Source organism: Rhea americana, unplaced genomic scaffold, assembly GCF_003343005.1.
Source record: "Rhea americana isolate MKP2758 unplaced genomic scaffold, rheAme1 scaffold_30, whole genome shotgun sequence".
Lineage (NCBI taxonomy): Eukaryota > Metazoa > Chordata > Aves > Rheiformes > Rheidae > Rhea > Rhea americana.
Genome location: NW_028186424.1, coordinates 5113998 through 5137581, shown reverse-complemented (window position 1 = coordinate 5137581; position 23584 = coordinate 5113998). Strand labels below are relative to the sequence as shown.

At 35.8% G+C, this 23584-nt stretch overlaps 1 protein-coding gene across 1 annotated transcript; it reads right to left on the bottom strand.

Annotated features, from left to right (window-relative positions):
- Positions 1-986: 986 nt before the first annotated feature.
- Positions 987-23578, bottom strand: NOP14 (NOP14 nucleolar protein). The gene is made up of 18 exons (XM_085309634.1): positions 23092-23578; positions 20117-20251; positions 19237-19378; positions 18648-18793; positions 18100-18234; positions 16517-16639; positions 15193-15324; positions 13580-13871; positions 12958-13088; positions 12639-12724; positions 10757-10892; positions 8995-9096; positions 7956-8109; positions 5177-5336; positions 4213-4360; positions 3088-3206; positions 2164-2319; positions 987-1816 (listed from the first exon to the last, which is right to left on the bottom strand). Exons 1-18 carry the CDS (start codon positions 23287-23289, stop codon positions 1717-1719), a joined length of 2595 nt encoding a protein of 864 aa, XP_085165760.1. The 5' UTR covers positions 23290-23578; the 3' UTR covers positions 987-1716.
- Positions 23579-23584: the final 6 nt, after the last annotated feature.

Sequence of the window (23584 nt, the reverse complement as noted above, 5' to 3'; positions counted from 1 at the left end):
CAAAGAAGAAAAAAAATCCTATGCTATGCCAAATGGAAATAAAACAGCAGGTACACTAATCTTCTGAAATCTCTTTGAAGACTCTGAAGATAGATTTACTGATTTTGGAAAGGCTAAGTGGAAATATATTTTGTTTTCAGAAGTCTGAATGGATTTCAAACAAGGAAATCTTGCTGATTTTCATGTGACATGAGTATCTCCCCTACTTGTAGTCTAATGCATTCTAATATTTAATACAACTCATTTTAAAAGCAAAAAGGGCTGATGATATTCATGCACGATCAGCATTGCTACAGTAACAGTGAGACTCAGTAAAAGCTTATTTTCTCCAAATAAAGCTCTATTTTTTTAAAAAAGAAACATACATAGGTAAGCCTTCAACATGTCTTACCTTACAAAAAAAATTGCCATTGGAATTTAAATGTAAACCCTAATTCTTTAAAATCATATCCTCCTAGTTTTATTCATATTTCCAATATAAATCTCTTCTGATGGGAAAAACAGCACAAAGAAAACATTATTAGCAAGTCTGAAACATCAAAGACCAATAGCTAAATTAGAGTTACTGCCAGTGCTTAAACCCTTCTGTATGAACAGTAGGCTATCGTTACTATTTCTGAGTTACCCATTAGCCAAATCACAGRGAACAAATCTAAAATGTGTTAGAAAATTCAAGAGGATTTTGGTGGGTTTTCTTCTTTAAAACCTTAGCCAATTATTTTTTTTCTTTATAGGATGAAAATAATTTTTAAAATATTGAAAATGGGRCATTATTGTTAAAGATTTCTTCATTTTTATGAGTTTTCCAGGAAAATACTACTTTTTTTCCCAATGCATAATAACCTTCACTGAATTTATCAGATTACAGTGAATACCTGGATAGTGATCTAAGTTCAGGCTAGCAACTTTAACTAACTGTGGTGTTGTGTGTCTTACTTCAATGTTTTTTCCACAAAGACAGTAATCTAAAATAATAATAATAATAATAAAAATAAAAATGAAAGTATTTATTGGCTCTACTTGAAGAAAAAAATGCTTTACAATGGTCATACTTGGCAGTTTTCAGTAATTATATATACGTGATAAAACAAGTGGAAGAGAATTAAAGATGTCATTGTCAACTTAAATTAGACAGTTATGAATGAGTTGAGGAATTTTAGTTAACTGACCTAGTTTCTTACTAAGAATTTCAGATCTGAGCTCAATCCGACAATTATTGAAGAGATGAATGGATATACAGCTTTAATAAACCAGTTCCCTTAGTCCACTAAATACTTGTTAGACTGTCTCAATGCTACAAACTAATTAAAATGTTATAGCCTACTTTGCAAGTAGACTCCAATTAAGAGAGCTGCTTGCAATTGTTCAGTATTACAAAGATACAAAATAGACTGTACAGCAAAAAGCTTTTAGTRTATTTAAGATGGACTAAGACTTGGTCACACATTCCTAAGAATTCTGATTATTTATCCAAGTGTTCTCTGTTATTAAAATAAATGGAATATACCACATACAAAAATGCTTTTTTATTTTTCACATGAAAACATGGATTTTTCTAATAAATAGGTTACCTTCTTTAGACAGATTTGATGGTATTTCCTCAAAAGGATGCAAAAAWTACATCAAAAAATGTAGCTAAAGTATACTCAAAAGCCATACGATTGAGATATTTTACATGGCAGCAAAAATAAGGTTCCCTTCTGCAGACAGTCCCAGTTAATTTTTCCTTTTTTTCCTTTTCATTGCTTTCCATTCACCTTCCTGCGTAGCAAGGCTACTAAGAAGCTCTTTCACTTTTCTCTTTCTGGCTGCATCTCTGTAAACAAATAAAAAAAATCAACATATTTAATTATTTCAAAAACATTCTTTTGGGGAAAAGTAAGTATATTTAGACAATAATCATTAAAACTCCCACAACTCTTAAATTTCACTCACACACACTTTAAATAAAAACATTCTATTTTTTTAGAGAAATGAAACTGCAAAGTTGAAAGCACATAAAAGTGCCTCTATTGAATATATCTGTTTTCCCCAAATTCTCAAAATACATATTTTTTAAAGCTTAGTATGGTTGATCATCACTGTTAATCTTGACATGGAGCAAAGAAATGAACACACAGACGAACAACCCCCAAGCTCGTGCTGAAACAAAGACTACATCACCTCTCCATGATTTCTGAAAGTTGCATTCTAGCCAGGAAYTGGTTATCTTTTCGAATCTCCCGAATAGCTCCTTTAAATTCACGCTTATGCTTGTGAATCAACTGCTTTCTTTCTTGTTCTTTCTTGCTGCCTGCCTGCTTTTTTCCAAACTCTAAACTGAAATGAGAAAGTATTTGTGAGCACAAAACACTGTTAACACTTAAACACTTCAACAAACACAACTTTTTATGCTCAACAGTAGTGAGGTTTTGTATGAATACTAACTCAGTATTTTAGTTCCTGCATTTTATGTGGTCAACTTGCAAAGCAAGGGGCCACGCCAGCAGATATACTGGAAGAACACTCACCAGAACTTCGAACTGCATGTCACCATCAAGTAGATGACAAGCAGATAAMACTTTCCAGAAAAACAGTTAAACTGCAAACCCCAAATACAGTCTTTTTTTTTTTTTTTCTGAACAGACTGAGAAAGTTAGAGCCTAAGAGTAAAATGCAAAATTGCCAGTGCCTTAAGTTGAAGACCTGTCTGGAGAAAGACGGACTATCCAAACATATCTTAAGCTTTTGCAGGCATCCTCAACAGATGATTTCTATAGAAAAGGTCTGGTTTGCCATTTCATCAGTTTTATGGGGATAAACGCATACACTGTAGAAATGTTAGCCTCTTAATATTACTAGAATAAATAAGGCAGACAGTTTATGCCTCTGTAGATAATAAGCAACATATCTAAATGAATCGGCAGCCAATACAAGGCAGAAAGGTCATATGCCATTGGTAGACTTCCTGAATCAGAGCACAGTTGTATCATGTAAAACAAATAACGGTCTCTCTTATATATCCTGCCTTTCAAATCCCTTTAGCCTACTGGCAATCTTAATGTTTAAATGCACTTCTCCTCTTGCACCAGGTGTTGCTTTACTTACACTTTCACAATTTTAGGTGTGTACTGTTTCAATGGCACTGGCTTCTTCTTCTCGCATACCAGTGGGGTATAGTGCTTTACTTTATTCTCCAGCTCTCTCAGAGCGCCGTTATACCATTCCTGAAAATGCATATTAAATTACCAAAAACCAATTATATTTTAAAAGTTTATCAAATATAACTCACAAACCACTGTAAATTGAATCACCAGTAGCATTCTCCATTGGCTGAAGAATCTTCCAGAAAAAAAAAAAAAGAAGTAATAATAACGTTCTTCCACTTGGTAAAATCACTGCTATTCATTAGGACATTAGTAACGCTAAAACGCTGTAAGCCTTCCAGACTGCATAATTTTTAAACGCTTTCAGAAGACTATTAAGATGGTATCACAGGCACTAAAAAAGGTCTGCAGATAGTTTCACCTAACAGAAGATGAAGTAATGCTAAAGCCAACTTAACTCAGAGACTGCGGTTCAGAGAGTCATTCTAAGGATGACTGTTCATTCTGTTTATTTTTTTAAATAGGCCATTTTGTATAATCTACATTACAAAATTCTATTCTCTAATGATATTTCATGATGCCTCTTTGAGGAGAATACAATTCTGCTTTAGAAAAAAGACAGATGAAAAAGCTGATTTGAACTTCAACTCCGGAAAAATAAACTGACCTGTTTTAAGTAATGATGTTGACAAGGCATATTTATATTGGTTTTATTGAGACAGTTATAAATACTATCCATCCATTTGGTACACTTATTTGATTGCAAAAAGGTCTTACATATTCATTAATAAAGTACAGGAGCAACTGGATGACCAGATTGCTATTGCTATATATTAAGTCACTCATGGCATGTCAGATTTTTTACAAGTTAGGTGCCATTCTCTTCAATTAGAGGGGCAGGATAAGACACACAATGAAAATATTTTTCTAAGCATTTTCCACTCTTCGGTTTCTCCATAGTAACATCATTGTGATTTTTGAAAAACACAAAAGGCAAATGGGCCTGACCTTTCAGTAAGTTTCACCAAGGGTTATGTTTGCTTTTTGTTTGCTTATGCACAGATGAAGAACACTATTTATTATTAAAACATTTATACCTATTATTTCATCCTTAAGGAAAACATACCTGCATTCGTTCAGGATATTCACTCACTGGCATATGTTGTGTAAGGAGTATTCTGACAGGATGCATTATTTCATGGAACGATGGTAGAGATTCATACAGAGCTGCACATTTCTTAATAAGATCAAAGCACAGAGCTAGACATGATAACCTGTTAACATACAAAAACATTTAACAACTTTGTTTACAAAAATGTAGTAGATTTAAAAAAAAATATTCAAAATAATTAAGTTTGGGAATAGTAGCAGTGTCTGTAATTAAGATTGCCTAACACAATCACTTACGAAACTGTTCATAGTTGTTAATTCACACCAAAAATTTCATTCTCTACTATAAACAAATGCAAACACGCAGAAATCCATTAGGAACAAGCCTTTGCTTTGTATCAATGCACAGAACCAAAGCTAGTACTGTGTCTTCGMCATTTGGGAAGAGTAAGAAGCTTCCATATTGTTTCTAAAGGTATCATATGTCTTCTAAGCAGCATTTTTTTTCTTTTAAAATCGATAGTAAAATGCTTATTCATCCCCTGAACTAAACTATACCACAATACATACACAAGGTAAAAAATAAGGTTGAACAGCCAGGTTTAATTCTGGCCTTTCCTAGCTTTAGGCATTTGATTACCTCAGTGACACGCTTCTAACATACTGTTTCCACATAAATACAGTATTTGCTGCTGAAGAGCTTGGCAGTGCAAACTACTGAGCACTTCCTCTGGCTCTGCATCATCCTCATTAGTCCACAGCTGTATTCAACAAGACTGCAGCACACCAACAAGTGCTTTGCATCAAGTTCTGACAGAAGATTCTTAATTTTATATGCTACAGAATACCAAGAAAGGAAAGCAGAAAAATTCACTGCTTTTATTGTTACTCCTAATTTTTATCATGTCTGTCAAGAACACTGTCACTGAAATTATCCAAGAGACAGTCTGGGGTTTCTTCTGTTCACATTCCCTCCATACCTGATATGATTCATTTCCGTTCTGCTGGTTTCCTTTAATCCAGTCACAATACTCAATGGCAAATTTTGCTTTTGCCAACTTTCCATATCCTTCTTATCGCAGACCAAAAGCAAYTCTAAATTCTTCCCCACTGGTGTAAATGGATGTACTACAGTATAACCTAAAAACCAGGAACAATATTCATAAACAGATTAATTCTCAACATTATTTCTAATGGAAAAAAAAAACCACCTTGTGTTTATCTTTTTAATCGCACTGCTTTAGAAAAAACACATCAAAATAAGGCTTTTCCGAAATAATGGAAAACACTGGACAATGGGTACATTCAAAGGTATGTCTGGAGAGAAGGAAGAAAGTGCTGAAGGAGTGACAGCAGCAGTTCCTACAACAGGTACACATCTGCCCTGTAGGGAACAAGATGCTTAGTTAAACTGTCAGTGAAAATGGGGTAGTGGATATATTCAAGGGGAAAGGGCAGGGAAAGGAACAGGATTAAAGAGTAGAAGGCTTTGACCAGTAAGAGGGCAAAAAGCACAGCAAGTTGTAGCAGGGAGAGCCTACAGCTGCTGAGTATGACTGAGCATCTCCAGCAGTCTCTCAGCAGGGGCCCTCATGCACATTCTGTAAGTCCTCTTCCACTCCAGATAAGTGGTTTTAAAACAAGATGAGCAGGAAACACAAAATACGTACTGGGGCAGGGCATACAGCAAACATGTGAGAATCACTGGGCTAAATAAACAGAGAGATCTGTGAAAGAGAACTTGCAGAGCAGCAGGAGAGAAGCAGCAGAGGAATTTCATGGCTAAGGGAGAAAATAATTTATAGTCTATGTGCTGAAGTCCTCTTTTTTGTTTATTTTCCTTAAAGTCCTCCAAGCATAAAATGAARCTTATTCCAAAACTTTTTAGCACTCCAAGCTAACATTATTTACATAATCTAGAACTTCATATATGGCTCTGCATAAATAGGCCAGAAGATAGTATGTTCCAAAAAGATGCATGTGGTTTCAGTTTTAAGATGCAAAGTTGCAAGAGATTACCACATATGAAGACATTTGCAAGATCAGGAACTAAGATATGCAAGTTTTATTAACTGCTTCACTTGTGAGAGATTAGCAGATCTCATTACCAATTCTATTAGCAAAGGCTACCAACAGTAACAACTCCTTCACACTCCTTCCACCTCCATCTTTTCTCCTTTTTTTAAGGGAACAATTGTTTTTGAAGACTAAAGTAGACCAGAAGCTGCATTTCAGTTGTTCAGACTGGAAGTTCTATTCCCTATCATTTCTTGATGTGAGAATTAATGGATCAAGCTCTTAAAACAACAGAGTTCTATTAACTGATGCTACTTATTGTCAAAATTGAACACCCAAGAAATTTTTTAGTGTGAATATATCAACATACCACAGAATTAGATGTGAGCTTATTTTAAAATATTCTGTGTTGACAGCCAAGCCATTACATTTATCAGCAATACTTCCACTGTGAACATTTTAAAACATGATTGGATATTTTGATACACATTTCAAAATATCAATAGTGACTAAAAAATTCTCAAGTAGAATTTTTGATTCAACTAATGATGCTGTGCCTCTAATATATCTTTTATCAAGCTCCTCACTGCTAAACCAACACCATGTGAATTTAATTACTGCAAAATCATTAGCAAAAGTTCAGAAAAGCTCAAAAACTGTTTARAACTTGGTTTTCTGTTACCACTAAATATATTTAGTGTTATACATATATTTATAGTTTCTTACCTAGTTTTGCAAAATCTTGTATTTTAACTGAACCAAAAACYTTTGTAATCATATATTCTTAAAGGAGTACACAAAGGAGAAAATACTTTTAAGTGCTGCCTAACCCACCCACTCTGTAACCTCTTCCCACCTTCTCCTAGGGTTGGCTGTTAGTGTTCTGAGAATCGAAGGCTTAGCTCTGATAAAGCCCAGTTGTGTAACCATGGCTCACACTTCTGTGGGAGCTGTTAAGCTGTGAGAAGCTGGAAGAAAGTCTGTAGGATAAAGCTGTACAAGATGAGAAAGAAGAAGCTGTAATGCTAAGATTGTTGAAAGAGGGATCACTAGGAGCTCAAGGATTCAAAAGGAAGAAAAAGTCAACATGGGAAGTTGTAAAAATCTTAAAACAAAAAAAAAACCCAGGGAGTCAAGTTAAAGTGACAGCCTTATTCTGCCTGTTATCTGCACAAGTTGCTAAATTTGCAGTTACACTGCAGGACTGACTAATTCTCTGCTTGTGGGGATACCTGCCCTTTGCTGAATTGCAGTAAGTTCAGGCAAACGAATAAAAAGGAAAAATACCAGTTTTATGGCATACTTCTGTGTTTTATCTTCACTCTACTGAAACCCATCCAAAATCCTCAGTGATACAGTTATTAGGTGAGAAGGGAGGGTATCTACAGCATTAGCTGCTGCCTCACTGTGGAGAAACAGGGTACTCATCAGAAATCCCTTAGGAACTGTGAATTTTTGAGTGCAGAGCAATCACAAGGTCTATTTGGAACAATACTGCAAAAAATACTGCACTGCAACATTATTCCATTTCCTTTCATTACTTAAGCTCTTTCTTTCAAAACTATTAAAGGATCTAGCTCATAAGAAGATGTTCAGGATTCATAGTTGGGGATGGCCAACCTAGCAGGTGATTTGGCTTTTTGTTCAAAACAGAAAATTCAAGGTGAAAGCTTAATTTTACTGAAACATAAAAAAAGACTCTAAAAGAAAACTTTATTACTCATTCACTCAAAAGAAACTCACCTTGGGCTTGCTTTTTGGGTAGAGATATGTGAAGTATTCCAAGAAGAAAATTGATGAGTTCTGGTACATATCTTCTAGAGAGAGATACATATTCCAGGAACAAACAGCATATGAATAATCCTTTAAYAACATCTTGTAAGGTTGTGATGCGACACTAAAAGAAAAAAAAAAAGGAATGGAATGGAACAAAATCAATAAATGTCTATTACAAACAACTGTAACATCTCCCCAGAAGTAGAAATTTAATAATCTGTACACATTTAAAATCTGTACAAATGATACCCTCTGGGTTTTTGTGAAAAACATACCAGCTTCCCCTTGCCTAATTTGATACCTCAATAGAGAAAATATGTAGAATTGAGGAGAAAGTCTGCAGAGCTGGCTTAACCACTAGAAGATGCTACACCACACAAAAAAGTCTCTTTTTGCTTGCTTGACATACCTGGCCTGTTCCTAAATTTCAGTCCTAAATTTTCCCCAGCAGTGTCCTATATCTGCTTTCAAAAATTAACTAAGGATACATCACACTCAAAGCAACTTGGATCTCTGACAACAGCAAAATAACTAGCTCAGAACTTTCCAAACACAAACATGACATTTGGAAAGAAAAATAAGTATGTATTTTTACTGCACACAATGCATTGCACCAGATAAATTTTCAAGGGGAAAAAAAAAAAAAAAGTTTAATCTTTAAATGAACACCTTTCTTAAATAGGAACAAGCATAATATATGGAAGAGAAATTAAAAATTAATGATTTTATGCTTTATTCAGTCTATTCCATTAGTCCCATGTAATTTGTCATATAAAGAATTCTTGTGTGATGTTTAAAAGTTGATTGCATATGATTTTGCTGTATTCTGCAAGGGGTTTTCTCTTCACTTTTCCTCCTAATAACTAATGGTGACTACCCTAAACACAAGCTTACCTTTTCAGCCCAGTTCCAATACAAATATTAATGATAACACATACAAATTTGAAGTCCTAGAATGGAACAAAGAACGGAAKTTTTATGCTGAGATAAAACTTCACAGACATACCTTTGTAAGTAATTGACTCATGTATATAAAAGCAGGTGTTACAACTGGATGCCAGAAGTCAGAAGTTGGAAACAGTAGAGCCGTAATTTTCAAATAAATGAGCTGAATAAAACAGAGTAAGAAGGCAAAACATAGTAAGACATTATTCCCAGAATCTTAATATATTTTACATGTTTGTGACTGTAATGGATGAGTAACTGCCATGTAGTAGTCTAAAAATACTAAGATATAAATCATTTTGAGAAATTTGATGACATATAATCTATTCATTGAGAGGACTGCTTAAGAAGCTTTAGAGAATGAAATATCCATCATACATCTACATCACTTTAATTCAAATAGGTATATGGATGAATAAACAAGAATGCAAAGCAACTTCATTTAGTGCATATAAGAATATCCTGGCACAAACCTGGAAGATTTGCAGGGGTGAAAAGGTGAAAAAGGCTACCAGCTTGGAAGCACATAAGGAACATGTTAGAGGGCTATGAGCGACCTCCTGTCATGATTATAAAGATCTTAAATGATCACTTGCAAGGTTCTTTTGTGAATGGATGGGTATTCACATAGTAAGCTATGGGCAAGTAAACTTTTATCATTTTYAGCCCCATTTTTCTCTCTGTGATGTTTCTGTTGTAAATAAACAATTTCCTGAACTGTCTGATTGCTAAATACCATGGTCCAAATTTCAGATTAGATTAACTATATGCATAAGCAAGGTCCACTAAAATAATCACTCTCAGGAGCCTTAATTCAAAAAAGTGATTTGAGGATAGAAGAGTGATATAATTACATTCTAGAAGATAATGATAGCTTGAAACCTGACAAAGCCCACTGAAATAAATGAAAATCAGAAGTGCAATTGGTATCATAAGGGTAACCACGACAAAATAAAAATAAAAGTCAAAAGCTTTATACAGTACATTTCCTGCAAAATCCCAAACATCCTGAAAAAACACTCTTCAAAAGAACTCAACATAAATATATTCTAAGCTGTAAGACACAAGTCTTTGCAAGCAAATCCTTCAGTCTATTTTCCTTCAATACCCTAGTTATTCCATTAGATTGAACTACTTCACTAAGCTGGGAGACAAAGSGTAAGTAGCTTCCTTTGCATTACTTATGCTTTGTCTTTGAAACATTTTACTTCAATAAACAAATATTCACATGCTCCCTTCTTGACTTCCCCTATAACCATTTACCTAGACATCTGAAGAGGAGTCTGTTCGGATTTAGCACAGCCAATGAAATTTTGAAATATTAGTAAGAGAAGGAAAGTTAAGTCCTTTCATTATAAGCCATTAATGCTGTATTGACAGTAGAATTTTGGGGTATTTTTATACCCATAATATCTTAATGTTATTTTTGTTGCCTTATGAGATATTGCATTTCTACTGTTTAAATGTTTGCAGTTAATGTAACTAAAGAAATCAGGACATAACTGACAGCATCACTTTTTCCTATAACCACCCATTTAAACTTTGTCAGAAAAGTAAAAGCATGTTCTGRTATGTAATGTGGGGTAGCAGTTTTAAGCTCTTTTCTCTGTATTAATATTATGGTGTCAAAATTCTACTCTGAAGAATGTTTTTTTAAAACCTACCTCTAGGTAGAAAATTTGAAGTATGAAGAAACTACAAAAGTCATAGACGTGAATAATTCATTATAGCTTTTGAAATGTGAAATTATATTTATTGCCATCCTGGCATTTCTGTACTAATGTAAACAGCATGAGATTTTCTTAACAGTATGTGTTCGTTACCGTGTCTAAACCTGGAAACACTGCACGGCCTTTGACTTCAATTATTTCTTCCATGTCGTGTGCAGCGTCTCGAAGGACGAACTTAATACTGTCACTAGCTGTCTCAGGAAACATCTGGCAGAGAYTGTACAATGGCCTATTAACAAGAAATATAAGTCATGATTGAGTTACACCATTGATGTTAATAAAAAACTGACATTTAAGCACCTGTAGGAAGATTTCTGGTGTTCCATCTGTATTACAACAATAACAAATTCCATGAAACAAATCATTCTTTTTTAAGAAAAGCCACCCAGTATATAAAATACACCCAGTATATAAAGTATTATTGTAATATTTTTGTTTTATAGAGACATGTGTGCGCAAAATGGGTTTTTAAATTACACCTTATGAGATGATCTTTAATTTGGTGGTTTCTAAATCCTAAAAAAACTAAAAAACTTTAAAATACACTATCAACCATCTGATACGATATAAATTTTTTTCTGAATCTCTTAACTCTTCATTTTACTGTATTAAGACATTCTGATACATACTAGATAAGCTGCTACTCAAATACTCTTAGGCAATGTTAAAAAACATGTGCAGCAGCAATGTGGTTAGTGAAACCATTAAAAAAAAAAAAAAAATTCCCCCCAAGTTAGGCCAGCTATTGGCCTATGTCTTTCACCTATGTGGARATGCAGTCAGGAGCTAAGTCATAGTTTTTCAATTATTTTCAGTTAAAATGCTTTGTAATGACATTAATAAATCCCAGTTCTACAAAACAATCAAAATGTGTTTACACACTTTTACAAAGCTCTAGCATGTCTTAAAAATACAAACAGGTCAGTACTCCTGCTGATGAATGCAACACAGCAATGAATGCTAAAGTTGCACAGACAGATTTTTTAAAACTGTTTTCCATTCTCATGAAATAAAAAAACATAGGCTGAAAAACTACATAAAAATAATTCACTGAAAGAAAGTTGTCTAACTTGCTAAGTCAAGACGGGAATCACAGACTAATTTAGCTTGGAAGGGATCTCTGTATATCTTCTGGTGCAATCAACTGCTCAAAGCATGGCTAACTTCAAAGCTAGATTGGGTTGCTCAGGTTGCTTTGTGAAGTTTTGAGTATTTTCAAAGACAGAGATTCTACAACCTTTTGAGGCAATCTGTTTCAATGTTTGGTCGCACTTGACATGAAAAATTTTTCCTTACATCTAATTGATACTTCCCTTGTGGTAACTTGTGTCCTCTGCCTCTTGACCTTTGCTGTCTTCCTCTTGAGCCAAAAGCCTCCCAGTACATAAAATATTACTGTAATATTTTTTATGTAAAATATATGAAATTTGAAAATATGAAATACTGAGATGCCCTCTGTCATTTCTGTAACACCCACTTCAACTGCCCATTTGGAGAGAAATTGAAAGAATGCCAAGTTGAAAGCTCCCTGCAAAGACTTTACTTAGAACTTTTGTATGAGCTAACTATACCAGTCTAAGTCCTGTTTCATCTAACTGAATTCATAGAATGGCAACTATGGAAAAAAGTAAAGTTGCAGAGACAACTACACAACTGTGATTGCACAGCTTAAAGCCCTCCATCAGCAACCTATACAACTTCATGTATGGAAGTTTGCATGCACACATGGTATTATTTACCTATTACCCAAGGAAAACATCTTGCAGCTCAAAAAATATATTCTGAAGTTCTGAAATGGTTTTGGTATGATTTACATCTCGAGCAATCTATAAAACAAYGTTAAAAACTGTTTTTTAACTACAAAGCTAGAGAAACACCAGTTGTTTACAAGCTACTCAGAAATTATTCAAAACAAATAGCATGCTTTTCTCTTTAGACCATAAGGGAGCCACAGTCAGTATGACTGACTACTTACAGAACCAGTTTGTCAATCGTTTTGAGCTCTGGTAAATCCAAGGTTGCCAACTCCCCAATATACTCCAAAAGGAAGCCAAACAGTTTCTGCAAGAAGCAAAATGTTAAAATTATTATGTTTTTTTCATTGTGCACTGAACCAGCACAGAAAAACAGTGATATAGAAGTTAGCAAATGAATAGTGGTATGTTGATTCTATTGTTCTTCAGTAACATGGAAGCATGCATACTTTATACCACTTCCTGAATACTTGCTAAAACTTACTCAGGAATTCAAAGTTAATTTTAAACCTTAAAAAAAAGAAAAGAAAAAAACCATACTTCCAACTTTGCTTTGTTTCCCACTGCAAGGCTTGGATGATTGCATTTCTGAATCCTCTCCAGTATAATAAGCTGCTGTTCTATTGTTCTTCCAGTCAATAAAGATTTAAATTTCTCAAAGGACTCAGGAACTACAAATTAAAAACAAAAATTGATCCAGCTATATGTAAAACTCAACATATTTAATTCAAGTGACTTCTAACAAATTTCCAGTTTGAAAGTGTTATCTTTCAGAAAAAAAAAAGATATCAAATGGCCTTTACATGATCATCTTCTAAACACTAATAAAACACTGTATTACATGAACGTGTATTTAAGAATATATATATATATTCATGTATACACACAAAAACATATAGATCTGAAATATAAGGTAAATCATTTTTGAAAATTAAAATTCAATTCATCCTRTATTTTTTGCCTATGCTGAGCATAACTACGTTGACACATACATAAAGGGGTAGAATTAACTTCAGAATTAAACTTCAACTTCAATCATAGACAATTACGAAGCAAACTTCATGGATGAGCAGGAGTACTTAAGATTCTACAGCAGAAAGAAACAGACTGATTATAAACCCCCTGAGGATAACATGGAACTCTGGACCTCTCATATGCTTACCAGCAAATGTATAGGGAAGCTCTGATCCAGCATCTTCCATTTTTAGCTCTTGTTCCTTCATATTCTGTGATTTATTTTCATTACTTTTTTGATTCTTCTGTTCTTTATTTCCTGTGGCTTCTTCTTCACTTTCAAAGTCAGATTCAAGATCAGAGTGATTATCCAGATCAAGACCTTCCTCATCTTCAGCAGCAGATTCCTCCTCGCTTTCTTCTTCATTCTCATTACTTTCTTCATTTTCACCTTCCTTTTCTTCCTCCTCCTCTTCATTTTCAATATTAATTTTTCCATCCTGTCAGCATAAAAAATAAACCAGTTAAAAGARTGATAAGAAAGTTTAGCATCTTGCCAGAATCACCATGCAAAACTATTGTTAGAGGCACATGAATAGGATCTAAGGCCTGTTACCCTGACAAGCAGAAAATGGCAGCACCAGCCAAGAGACTTTAAGGAGAGAACACACATACAGATATAAAAAATAGYGGGGTCATTCCATGGGGCTGTAAGAAACTGGAAGAACAGGAGATAGTATTTGCCATACGCTATGCTGACTTYGCAGCAGTGGTAGTATTAATATTTCCTACTCAGTACATCTGATATGGCATGAAACAAAAACAATCATGCATCCAGCYATGCATGATTGCATAGTTGATATGTTCTATAGTAACTTTTCAGAAATAAATGTTATTTTTCTAACAAAAAGATGTTAAAAACTGTGAAATTCTTTCATTAATGTTATCAGGACAAGCTCCTAAGAGCTCAGATCCTCTGCTTCTACTGAAGTTCTAAGTCACTTTTACATTCTCCCCTTTGAGCACAGCACCAATTCCCTTGCCGCCTACAGGCAAGAGGATGACAGAATCAGTATTACCACACTTGGACCATTAGCTCTAAGGTAGTATTACTGTGCCATGTTAACCAGAAGTACTTCATAGGGGAAAGGTTCTCCSTGAAACTCACACTCAGGCTGAAATTTGGCAGAAACTGTAGCAAGTATAGCACAAGTAAAAAAAAATGACCAGAAAGGCTAAAGCTCTCTCTTTGGCCTGGTAGGCTAAAGGCATACCAGGCTATATTAACAGGAACACAGTTAGTATATCAAGGAAAGCAACTAACATCCTCYTCTTAATACTTGTTCCACCACACAGAACATTGCATCCAGTCTTGGGTCTCTCATATAAGAGAGACATCAATAAATGGCAGCGTGTTCAGCTGAGGGTCACCACGATAGCCAAGAGCTGGAGCATCAGCCCTGTGGAGGACAGGCTGAGGCAGCTGTGAGAAGAYAGAGCAAGGCTCTTCACTGTGGTGCATGGTGGGAGAACAAGAGGCAACAAGCATAAGCTGAAAAAAGAAAGGTTCAGACTAGATATAAAGAGAAACTTTTCATGGTAAGCACAGTCAGTGTAACAGGCTGCCCAGAAAGACTGTGTGGCCTCTGATCTTGGAGGTATTCAAGACCAGACTGGACAAAGCCCTGAGCAGTATGGTCTGATCTGAGCAATCTGCTGATGCCATTTTGAGCAGAAGATTGTACCAGAGGTCTCCAGAGGTCACTTCTAAACTCATTTGTCCTGTGATCCTGTCTCCATTTCAAATATTTTCAATCTTACCTTGTAGGACAATAAACGTCTGTCATCTTTATCCAGGATAAAGCCATCAGCTAGATCATCAGCTGATATATGCTTGGGTTTCTTTTTAGTCTCCTGTTCATCTATTCCACGCATTCGACGCAGTCGATCTGCCTATGTTTTAAAAGAAATATCACACATTATGTGAGCCATGCATCAAGTAACTATACCAAAACCAAAAGGTCCTACAAATACTACAGCTAAGAAAATTAAAGGGGAAAGAAAAAAAAAAGTTAACTAGGATTATTCTACCAGCTGATGAAAAGAATAAATAGTGACTTGACAAATTATGGTCAAAAGCTGATGATACCTTATTTTGGGTGAGGAGTGGCATTTGATATGATAATCCAATTGTGTAAGCRCTACATCTTACTTGGAAGGTTTTAAACTATGTTTACCATGTACATTATGTACTTTTGTTTTAGAATTCTTACACACACTGATTTTTTAATGAGACATGTCATTACTAGAAGATGTAAGCTTCTAAAACGTTTTATGATTCTACAGCTCTTGTGTGTTTGCCATATCTGTAACAAGTTTGTTGTAAATACTAAGATTTTTAACTTATAGGGAATTTGTGAACTGACTCAACAGGCAATACTTGAAACAATCCTTCAACCCTTTTTAAAAATTATTTTCATCTTGGCAACCACCTAAACTTTGCATCAAACAAAAAGAAAAGGGACAAGARAGAGAAAACATCTTTTCTGTTATTAGCTACTGAGCAGTTCTGAGATAACCTGAATGCACTGTATCCCTGAAATCTTAAACTTGCCCTTAGTATACAAAAAAAGCAACATTTACAAATAATTCATTCTTTTTGCAAGAAGATTCAGAGCTCCACGTACTAGAAAGAACATGCAAATTTTCCCAAGCAAACCCTATTCCTCTGCAAAACAAATCTGTATGCACATCACCGCTGAAGGACTCTTGCATCACCAAAACAGTGAAGGACTTGCCAGTGTATTGGTTCATTGGCGGTGCAACAAGCTACTCTCCCACACTGATTTGCAAGCGCATCTTAACTCTGAATAACTTAAAACATTTAAAGGCAAATCAAAGTGGTATTATACTTTTATCAAAGAAACATCAATCCATTCCATCAACCTCACCAGCCACGTACTAAGCCTAGGATTTTTTTCTTTTACGTCAGATTGTAAACAAAACACAAACAGAAGATTTCCTGAATTCACCCTCTGAAGAATTGCAGTTTAGTAGAGACACTTTCAATCTGAGGTCAAGCAATGAATGTAAGCAGTCACTCCCAAAAGACAGGCTACAAACAATCTAAAATTGTAAATGGTACCTCCAGCTTCTGGAGTCGCGCCTGCTCCTCTTTGGCCAGTTCTTCTTCTGTCTTCATCCTATCTGATGGTTTTGCTTTCATCTCGAATCCAAGTTCTCGAACAATCATATCATACTCATCAGGCTAGAGAAATATTTATATAACTGTTTATTATCTTAGCTTTACTATTCTGCTTTGCAGCCACCCCTCTGCCAGTGTAGCAAGAAATCRGACTGTTAAGAAATCAAAGACTGTTTCAAGAGAAAGCTGCAAGAACATTCAACACAATATAAAGTCAAGGAATAGAATGAACGATTGAAATAGAAATTCACTACATTCTCCTGGAATTTCTCCTTATTTAAATTATTCACAGTTGAAAAACTTACAAATATTAAGAGGAACATGGAGCTACCGGAGTAAGGCCAGCAGAGGGCTACTAAGATGATTAAGGGACTGGAGCATCTCTTGTATGAGGAAAGGCTGAGAAAGCTGGGACTCTGATTCGGTCTAGAGAAGAAAAGACTAAGAGGGGACCTTATTAATGTGTATAAGTATCTGAAGGGAGGGTGTCCAGAGGATGGGGCCAGACTCTTTTCAGTGGTGCCGAGCAATAGGTTGAGAGGCAACAGGCACAAACTGAAACACGAAGTTCTTCCTGAACACAAGGAAAAACTTTGCTGTGAGGGTGACTGAGCACTGGAACAGGTTGCCCAGAGAGGTTGTRGAGTTTCCTTCCGTGGAGATATTCCAAAGCTGTCTAGACACAATCCTGGGCAACGTGTTCTAGGTGCCCCTGCTTGAGCAGGGGGGTTTGACTAGATGATCTTCAGAGTTCCCTTCCAACCTCAACCATTCTGTCATTATTTTCAATGAGAACTGTTTTATTTAAATTACCCTAACTGAAAAAAAAACCCTATAATTATTTTTTTTCTCAAAAAGCAACTAAAATTAATAAACTAATAGTTTGCATTTAACTTTCTAAATACTGCGAGATGTGAGCCAAACCTTTCTTCTATCATTAATCACAGAAGTTTCTGTCACTAAAACTAAGAAGGATGCTGATACTCAGTGAGTTTAAGCAATGTACAAAGGAAAACGATCAGTAGCAGAGATTACATTGGACTTGTGAATCCCGTCTTCCTGGTGCACACATACACCCCACTAAATCATACAGCTTTTCTAAAATTTAGTTCTGATAATTTTTCTTCTTATATGCCCAGAAATTTTTCTTCAATTCTACRTTTATTTAACAGAGTATTAGAAATTCATACTTCTTTACATCCTTGAGAATTTCCATTTAAGATCCACATGAAATGAGGGAATCTAATCTTACTTTCCCAGTCAAGTACAATGAGAAATTCCTGACTAAGATTATCAACATAATGGAATACTAGCATATTATGCAGCACCTCAAAACAAAGTAAGAACTTGGGATATAGTACCCTCTGCTCTGTGTTCATTCAACTTGTAACATTCCTTTACCATAAATAGGAGGCAACATTTTGTTTTACAAAGTGATGAACTTTGCCTTCTACTTCAGGCACTAAGACAGTCAAAATTGTGACGTTTTAGAACAAAAGAAAGTAATCTAGCCAAAACCTTACCTTTGGTTTTTCTTCTTTGCCTTTTTTCTCCGACTTTGGGGTTTTGCGGGCAATAAGGGTTTGGATTTCCTTCCACTCATTGTCAAGCTTTTCTGTGAGTTCTAATGCACTTTCTCTCTGATTCTGTCTCTCTTGCTAAGAAAATGAAACACAAATGCAACGGTTATGTTCAACTGAACAAGACAGAGAATTTATAGCAAAAAAACCAAATGCATTCTTTAGCAAATGAATAAATTTAAATATTTAACATTTCACAGGTTTAAACATTCTTTGTAGCAGAAGCAGTACAGAGTTGCATGGAATGGCGCAACAGCTGCATACAGAAAACAAGTTAAAAGCCAGCAGAAAGGGAGATAWGGGGATGCAAAGAATGGCAGATCCTCTATGCATTTCCTAATGTCAACAAGGTCAAATGGACTTTGTTCAAGGACCCTGGACTCCTTACCTAGAGAGACTTGATTTCGAAGTCACTACTATTTTATTCTAACAAGGTATCACAATTTCTGTCTGCAATCACACTCATCTATATTTCAGTGCCCAAAACTCACCTTTTCTTGTTTAGATTTGGCTATCAACTCTTCTATCAGTTCCTTCCTAGATTTAGGTTTTTCTTCCTCTTCAACTTCCTGCCCACTTGTCACTTTTTTACGAAGGAGGCCTCCACCTCCTCCAAAGTGAGCTGCAGTTAACTCAGCTAGAAGATAAAAATAGACAAATTGTGAATCCTTCTCAAATTCATACATGAGTGATGATGCTGTTGGGGAATACCTCCCTGTTACTTGAGAATGGGAGCAACTAAAATATTTAATCAATCCCTTTTATCCCGATAAACTGCCACATCAAAAGAAAAAGATACTGGACATATTACTTACACTGCTAAACATTTTGGGTGAGATAGAAASTTTTTTTCAATGTTCTAACTACGTTTTAGGTGCAGAAGTACAAGAAACCAACCAGAAAACTTGTACTTCATATGCTTCCTAAAGGTCTCTAGATACTGGTTTAAACACACCACCCAATTACAYGGTATTCTTTTTCAGTGAAAGACAGTGTGGAATAAATGGTATGAATATAACAATAATAAAAGCAACAGTGAATAAAAATACAGAGCAGTGGGATATTAGCTGCAAGTCTTACCTGACAATGTTCCTCTTTCTTCTGTATCACTGTCACTATCAACAATATCATTTAGCTTTTCAATTTCTGCCAAAGACTGGCCATAATGAGTCAATTCTTCATCTTCATTAAGATTATATATATTCTTCTTTCCAAAATGTTGCTAAGAAAAATAGGAAGATGAACGAATTAAATAACAGAAGATTTTTAGTTTCCAGACAATAAGTTTAAAAGCCAGTATTTCTAGTGTTAGTTCAGGAGAGTCTCATTCCTCTGCCATTTTTATAGCACTACCAGACCAACTCTTTCATTCAAATACATTAAAACTAAAGTCAGAAAGTCTGATGACTCTGTTACTCCATTTCTACCTTAACGTAACAGTAACTCAGAAAACCTGAGGAAGCTTGAGTTTTATCTATACCCCAGTAACATCAATTCTTAATACTTCTAGCCTAACTATACTTCTAGTCTAACTAAACTGATTATAACTTACACTTATCAGTTAAATATGACATTACGCTGTGATGATGATACACTGGAATCACAGATTTTACTGGTTGTGATTCCTTGCTCTAATCTAATTTCCAAATCATAACAAGTCTAGAACAGTCAAAGAAAATCAACAGATGAATCTGATTAAAAATGGTGTTCTTACATAGTAGTGCTCAAAGGCACTCTGAGAAATTTGTTTCAAAAAGCTGTCTTATGAAAACAGAAAGTTTTCACAGTAAGCTTTGGATTCCACCTCAAAAGTTACTTTTTCATAAAAATTCCAAACTTAGAAAACCAAAAATAAAACATTTGCATACAAAACCATGACTAATAAGCAATCCTCTCCCCCCACCCCCCAAAAAAAACTTAAAAAGGCATGTACAGTTTTTTTTTCATTCATATACTCTACCTGTCTTTCCAAAGTGAATCGTTTTATCATCTTTTCTTCTGGACTTATTTTGGTGTTGTATTCACCAAAACGTTTATCTTTAAATACATTTGACTTTTCCTTTTCTTTATATTCTTTCAGTAATGTTTGGGTGCGCTAGAGAAAAAAGTGAGATCAAATTAAAAAACTAGAAGAATAACTACCCTCAAAGCTCAAAGGCAAAAAAAGGTTTCCATAGTATCCTTGCAATATAATCCAATTCATCATAATGCAACAAAAGAGAAGTAAAAATTAAATGAAAAGATGGGGTTCTCATGTGACAATATATGCAGATTCATTAAGTACTCTTACAAGCTGCTTGTAAGAAGACAAAATATGACACATACTGTCTTACCTTTATTTCATCACATATAAAAGCTCAGCATTGTCACTGAAGAATTCTGATCTCAGTCTGGAACTTAGTATACAAGAATACATATTAAAGAAAGGAAAAGGGCATCAGTACCAGCTTAAGCTCTTTTTGCCTTGTCATCTAAGACATAAAAAACCCAAGTGGGTACATATACTTAGCTCCCTACTTCAGTGTTGAGCATAGGGTGGGTTATGTATCAGAGAAGTAAGAGGAAGTCAATCAGATCTGTATGAGGAAGTCTGTACAGTATTTACTGTATAGATAAGCAGACAGCTTTACCTCTCAATGCCACTGATCCAAACCTTAACAAGCATTATTTACATTGCTAGTAAAGACAAGCCAAAGACAAGACCTGAAAATGTGATACTAAACTTTCCAAAATTTTCTAAAAACTAGACAAATCCTAATGAAAATGGAAGATAATTTATAATTTCATGCTGAAATTATTATATAATTTGTGATGGAAGAAAGCTGTTTAGACTCAAAAAAATCCATGTGTATTTAAAATATTAACTGAATCTCACCATCAGGTACTGCAGCTTATCCTATCACCATGAACTGCACTAAAGGAAAAGGACAAGTTGCCTACAATGGCCTTCGCAGTCACGCTGAGCATTCAGAACTTGTAGATGCCTCCAAAATCGACACCAGAATCAGGCTTCATCTACTGCCATTGCAGTTATACCTTCTATTTACTTCTCGCACACAGTATATAAATGGTCACGCAACTTAAGCACTATACGAGAACTCTTTTACCTTAGTGCTTTGAATATGAAAGAACATTTTGTTTACCAATTATTAGATATCCTCTCTCATCGATTATTTTTATTCATACAATTTTAATACGTGACCTCTCATAATGCACCCAAAATGATAAATGATTCTTTTTCTTTTGCTGCAGTATCTCTTAAAAAAAAAAAAAAACAAAACAAAACTGCTCTTTTCAGTAAATGCTTTAAATTCTGCTTGATGACAGACTGTATGTTTGTTAGTGAGAATCTCAGGGACAAACATTTAAGTTWTAMSMTTYYKKYWWWRMMRRAAKSKTAAGTTTTTACTGTCTTTTTGCATTGTTTGCAAGGGCAGCTTAGAAACAAAACCCCAGTGCTTCTGTGTGAGATGAGGTAGACTGCTGAAGTCCCAGAGGCACAGTATGAGAAAACACTTTCTTTGATACAGTGCAGTTTTTAGTCAGCTAGTTAGTGAAGCTACCTAGCCATTCTGACGGTCTATTCTGTAGTCTATTACAATGGCAGCAATGTGCTCAACCGAGGGAAAAAACATAAGTAAATATTCAAACAAGAGTATAAAGTTGTTTCCACCAAAACTCACAATCTAGGATATCTTCAAAGTGAATAAAGAGTGAGTGAGAGGCTTTTACGAAACAGATTCGTATTCTCAGGAAACAGCTAAACAGAAATAGATGAATGAAATTTTTAAAAAAGGAATATTGGGACTTTGGACAGATTCAGTAACAATACAAGGAAAAGATTTTAGAAGAAAATAAGTCATCTTTATTTGATGTTGCCTAACCATTTCCTTTCTAACAAAGGATCTTCCATTCAAGCAGTTATACTTCTGGTAAAATCATAGATCAGCATTGCTGGCACTTAAGTTCATGCCTGAATTATAACAAAAATGATGTCATAAATGTAGACAAAGCTAAGTAGTTCAGACTTACATTCCCACTGTGATACTACCTACTCCTGAGAAAATCTGTTCAAATTTGTGCCTTCAGATAAGGATTGCATCTCCCTCACAGACCATAAGTAAGCCTACAAGAGCACATGTATTAGATTTTCTCTATTTTTAAGTGCTGACTACTACACTTAAAAGGATAAAAAGATGGCAAAACACACAAATTCTTACCATTCACCTAATATAAACAGGTTCTCAGTGGCCAGAGAGCACAATAATGTAAACAGAGCTCTGACCCTGCTGTCAGCACAGAAAGCAAGGAATAACATCATGGACAATTTTAAAAGGGTCAAGAGTGGAAGATAAAAGTTACTCTTCCTAAGTTTTTTGAAGTCTTATGAGAGCAAGGAGGACACATTTTGCATCCCAAAATAATTCTACAAAGCAGCTATTTAAGCAGTGCAGCAAAAGTGATCTTCAAGTTTTTCAAATCAATGACAGTTTCTTTGTATCTATATAATTCCCACTGGAATAAGGTATAATCTTCTTTCAGGTTTTGAGTATTGCAGCAATGTTGCATGATCAGCAATAATTAGAAATAACATCCCACCGAAACTAAAATTAACTAAGACAATGAAAACTTATAACCCTTTGCACTCCAGTCCTACCTTTGCTTCCTGATGAGATACGTACTGTTGGGCCAGGGTAATCTGAGAACAGAATCATTCCCACAGATGTGACAGGGAGATTTTCACTACTGAGCCCTGTGGATGCCACTGGAGACAYTTCAGCTGGCTCCCCACCATCATCTGTGCAATGTGAAGGGAGGAGCCACTTCTCCCACACATGATGGAAGTATCCTCTTATGCCACCAGAGATGGCTCCAGCCTGATCACCTCTCCACCACATCTGCACCTACTTCTCCTGTCTTCTGATGGCCTCTTACCTTCTTAATGGCCTTGGACCGTGAGACACCAGGCAACCCCACGTCATTCTTGGTTTTCCTCCCCAAGATATTAAACTTCTGCTTGTTGACCTTCACCTCGAAGGGGTTGCTCTTGACCACGTCCAGGGGGGACTTCATGGAGCGCTTGGATCCACTGGCAGCTGAGGCATTTCGCTTCCGCTTACCTGCCTTCCCCATGCTGGGCTGTGTGCGTGCGTGTGCGGGGAAGGAGAGAGTCAGCACTCACTCATCAGTGCGCAGGAGCAGGGGCTGGAGGAGCCAAAACGCCGGACAAAATGGCGCCCAGGGCCTCAAGACCTCCCAGGCCTGACCACGGCCCCCCGAACAGCTGCCAGGTCGCGCGAGACTTCCCCCCAGATCTCGCGAGAGCGGTGGGGAGAGGAGCGGAGCGGAGCGGACCGCTTGGCCGCGCTCCCCGCAACCAGCGTGCCCGGCCGCCACCACACGCGCACCGGCACCGTCCGCACCTCTC